Source organism: Nilaparvata lugens, unplaced genomic scaffold (assembly GCF_014356525.2).
Source record: "Nilaparvata lugens isolate BPH unplaced genomic scaffold, ASM1435652v1 scaffold10614, whole genome shotgun sequence".
Lineage (NCBI taxonomy): Eukaryota > Metazoa > Arthropoda > Insecta > Hemiptera > Delphacidae > Nilaparvata > Nilaparvata lugens.
The window spans coordinates 1-4828 of record NW_024089280.1 but is presented as its reverse complement, the minus strand read 5'-3'; the positions used below and the strand labels follow the sequence as shown (position 1 = coordinate 4828).

The 4828-nt window shown below is 42.6% G+C and overlaps 1 protein-coding gene across 1 annotated transcript; it reads left to right on the top strand.

Annotated features, from left to right (window-relative positions):
- Positions 1 to 2848: 2848 nt before the first annotated feature.
- Positions 2849 to 4024, top strand: LOC111051840. The gene has a single exon (XM_022338411.2). It carries the CDS (start codon positions 2849 to 2851, stop codon positions 4022 to 4024), a length of 1176 nt encoding a protein of 391 aa, XP_022194103.2.
- The last annotated feature ends 804 nt before the right edge of the window (positions 4025 to 4828 follow it).

The following is a 4828-nucleotide window of genomic DNA, read 5'->3' as shown; positions in this document are numbered from 1 at the left end:
CAATGATCCCACAACCTTGTGGACAGGCTGAACTATTGGATCAGTCTAAGGCAGTTGGCAACACTGGACATGAGAATGAAATCAATTCAATTTTAAAGAGTTGGTAGAAGGTGGCTACATAGTTGCTAATCCTGCATACTAGTTTCACTATATAAGACATTGCTTTGCTTGTGTATAGCAGTCAAGTCTGATTCCATAGGAAACATTAATGCTCGGCTACAAGCGTTTGATCAATTTGGGAAATCCACATGCTGACAGGGATGCTGTCAACTTTTCAACATGCAGAGAACTGATTTCATTGTGGCTGCCAAAGACAAGGAACAATACCACATCACAGGTATTTACAAGTCTCAACAATTCAATACTTACTGATATGATGGATCCAATTAAGCCTACTGATGGAGTGAACAATCAATATCTTGAGAAGAGGCTGATTGAGTTTGCCGGTAAAATGTTTACAATGTATTTAGACATTGTGTTAGATCCGGAAAATGCTAAATCTATGAAGGGATTGCCACCTGATGAAATGAAGAAACGTTTCATAGATCTTATGGGATTACCGGAACCCCCTCCTACAACACCACCTGGAACATCATTACCACCAGCACAAACATCGTCCACAGCAAAAAAAGTATAAAACCAGCTGCTAAAACCGTTAAGAAACATTGGATGACTGGATGTAGGAGAGAGAGGAGGTACCAGGGAAGAGGGGTACTGTCATCAATTGCAAAAGTTGCAGGTTCAATAGTTAAAAAGAGTGCTGGAAAATTGGTGAACAAGGCAATTGACATTCTGCCTATTGAACTACACATCCCCGTTACCAGTACTGTGGACCAGGTACAAAGCTAGAGAAGCGGTTGGCACGAGGCGATCCCGGTATAAATAGTCTTGATCGAGCCTGTAAGGAGCACGACATTGCTTACTCGAGGAGCAGTGATACATCAAGCAGAGCAGTAGCAGACAACATTTTGGCAGATCGAGCTTGGAGTGTGGTAAAATCTGCAGATGTAGGAGCACTTGAGAAGGCTGCAGCACTAGCAGTGACCAACATCATGAAGGCTAAAGCAAAGTTTGGTGGAGGAGTACGCCGCAGACGTAGGACAACAAAGACTCATGGTCGAAAACGAGTAAAGAGATGTTCTGGTAAAAAGGGTAAAGGACTCTACCTGAGACAACAGCGCAGGACACAGGGAAATGGGGCACGTCGCCGTCAATGTGGCGGCAAGAGAAGACGCTAGTTGCCCTACCTGATCGAGCCCTCACCGATGCTGATCTCTACAAGTATGCATGTCGACTGAAGCTAAAGCATTTTCGAGGAGTGTTTATGCGGGATGCTCTACCATTGAATGGACCCTGGAGGAGAGAATGCGGCATTATCAACCTGGACACCAGCACTGGAGCTGGCACACATTGGGTGTGCTATGTGAAGAAGGATGATGTGTCTCACTACTTTGACGGATTTGGCAACCTGAGACCACCACAGGAGTTTATTGACTATATGCACAAAGGACTGGAGCCAGCATCGAGGATTGAGTACAACTATGATCAGAAGCAGGAAGATCTTTACTCGCACATCTGTGGACATTTGTGTTTACAATTTTTTGATTGAAGAAAATAAATAAATGATTCACTATCTCCCTTGTACATTATTTTCATCCCTATAAATGTCTAGTGTAAGCTGATTGCTACTCATTGTGCAACTGTATGTTGAGCAGGCAACAACATGATGCTATGTTTTGGAGGTAGGACATCAATACTAAAGAGCGACTTTTATCCACCACTTGATGTGAGCAGCGGTGAATGGGAAATTGGTCTGATTAGCTTTACAAGTTGCAACTCAATACCTAATATTGAGGAAGGTTTCAATAATGTACTACATTTTTATACAAGTAATAGAATACATAAGAAGGGTGATACTAGTGCAGAGATAACACATGATGAGCTTCGGAGTATGGCTAAAGCAAGATTTGAAGAGTATTGGAGCGAGGTGCTTAAACATCGGAAGCATAAACCTAGCGAGTCTGATGATGATGATGATGATGGTAAAGTATTGCCTAAAAGGACTAAAAGGAGAATGCCAGCTACTACTACTGTTGACAAGGAGGATTTGGTTCTGCATCAGGTATCATTACCAACAGGTAGCTTTGAATTTTCTACAATTACTGACTTGCTTGCACAAAGGCTGTTGGAAAATGATGTTGATTTCCAGGTGACTGTAGATCCATCAACCTTAAAGTGTATAGTTTTGAGCAGTGCCAAGTTGGATTTACGACCACAAGATTCAATAGGGAAACTGTTGGGTTTTACCAATACCCAGTTCATAGAGCCCAACACATCTACTAGAAGTGATAATACTGTACAAATCAGTCGGCCTAATGTGATACGCATCACCTGTAACATTGTGACTGGATCTTACTCTAATGGAATTACAGATCACGTGATCTATGAGTTTTACCCAAACGTTGATCCAGGTATAAAATGGTGGTGACTGTGCAGAATGTAATCTATTTACCTATAGACATCGAGCAGATTGGTAGCATTACACTGCAGTAGTCGACGAGTATGGTCGTCTTATAATAATAGAGGCAGGAAATAAATATTGCTTTACATTTGAGACAACGCAAGTGAAATGGTGCTGTTATTTGAAAAGTGAATCAAGGATTGGATATGGAGGCTGCAGTCCATCCTCCTCCTTCTTCTTCTCTCCATCATCATCATCCTCCTTCACCTATAAAAGAAGATAAAAGGAAAGAAAGATCCATTCAGCATTCAACCTTGACAAGGTTAACATCTAGGAGCATTGAATATTTGCAAGAACGAGGCTGTCAGATACGAGTAGAATAGGAAAATGGGAGTTTTGGATGTGACACAGAATGGACCGTCATCGGACAACAGTATCATTGGGTTTGAGTACCATTCTCATGCACCCTATACTGTAAGCTATAATGCCAACGATGAGATACGGATTCCAATTCAACAGCAAGATGTTTACACACTGCCATCGGAGAGCTATCTACATTTGGAGTACACTGTGACTGGAGCTGCCAACGCTGCTGTGGCTGGAACTCCATGTGTCTCTGGATTCTTTGGCAATGTGTTTTCAGAGATACGCTATGAAATCAATGGTGTGGAGGTGGATGGTATACGCAATCCTGGAGTTACCAGCCTAATGAAGAATGCTGTTACATTTGAACGTGATGAGTGGACCAAGATGGAAGGAGCTGGCTACAAGTTTAGCCCAACTCATGGATTCACCGATTTTGCTGCCAATGGAGCCGACACTACAATCATGGATGTGCCTTTGAGATACCTGCTAGGCTTTGCCGAAGACTATAGACAGATTTTGCTCAATGTGAAACAAGAGCTGGTGTTGAGGGTCAGCCCCAACTTTCACGACTGTGTGAATGTTGCTGCTGCTAATGTAGCAATCACAAAGCTTTTATGGAGAATGCCATATGTGGAAGTGGCAGATGATGTGAAACTGCGTCTGCTACAGATTGTACAGAATGACACACCCATCAGTATATCATTTCGACATTGGGGTTTGTATACCTATCCAACGTTACCACAGACAAGAAAGCATACATGGACTGTCAAGTCAACATCACAGCATGAAAAGCCACGATACATTGTGGTTGGGCTACAGACTGCAAGACGAGGTGTGGCAGCAGCCAACAGTTCTCGCTTTGACAAGTGTAATATGAAGGATGTTCGAGTGTTTTTAAACAGCAGATACTACCCATATGAGAGCATTGATGGTGATGATAATCGCATCTACAACATGTATGCAGCTTTCAATGGAGTCTACAACCATGGTAATGCTCGTGCAAGCAACCCTCTGTTTGAAAAGAATGCCATTGGTGATGGAAAAATAATGCTGTTTGCTTTTGATTGCTCCCGCCAAAATGAGTCACTCAAAACTGGAAGTATCGATGTGAGGATTGAGTTTGAAGCATCTGAAAACATTGCAGGTAATACAACTGCCTACTGTATGATGATTCATGAGATGACTAAAGAGTATTGACCAATGTCAGGCCTTGTACTGTCGGCATAAAAAGATATATAGTCAGTGCACAGTGATAAATTGCTCAGTTGAGCTCGAGACAATGAATGAGCCAGTCATGACAGGATACAGAGGACTTTTTATTGAGGAGGGGGAGCTGTCTTCACATGAAGGGGAGGACGTGGTGGGCTGTGTTATTGGTGAGCGACCGCTGATGAAAGATGCCTCTACGAGTACAACTGGACTCAATGATGACGACTCCTACATTACAGCAGAAAGTGACTGGCCATCGAGTAGAGCGAAAAACATTTTTGGACCACTACCACTGTACCTGATAAACTTTCAAGGTTTTGAAGGTTTGGACAACAGTTTATTGTGAAGGAGATGGCTATCCTGGAGCAAGATGATGAGAATCATGTGACTACTCATCACTACTTTTTCAAGCCTCCCTACTCTGAGTCTATGCTCAAGACTAGCAGGCAAATCATCGCCAACAACTGTATACATCAAGCTAAACATGGACTCAGGTGGTCAGACTGTGGGAGAGAACATCTTCCCTATTCGGATTTGATGGAAATTGTGCGTGGAACAGTTGGAAGGTGGTTGGATCAGAACCAGCAGCGTCCAATTAAAATCTTTGTCCATGGATATAAGCAGATTACTCTACTGGATACAATTCTACAACTGAACAATGTGGAGTACCTGGACCTATCATCGCCATATTTCTTTCCTGCTACGCCTGATTTGGAGTTGCTGATCAAGAAGATTGATGGCATATACTGTCCAGAACATCATCTACTCAACTTTATCGACATGGTGCAGAAC

Excerpts from the sequence above, each read along its gene's own strand:
- LOC111051840 (XM_022338411.2), top strand. The coding sequence starts at position 2,849 with ATGGGAGTTTTGGATGTGACACAGAATGGACCGTCATCGGACAACAGT.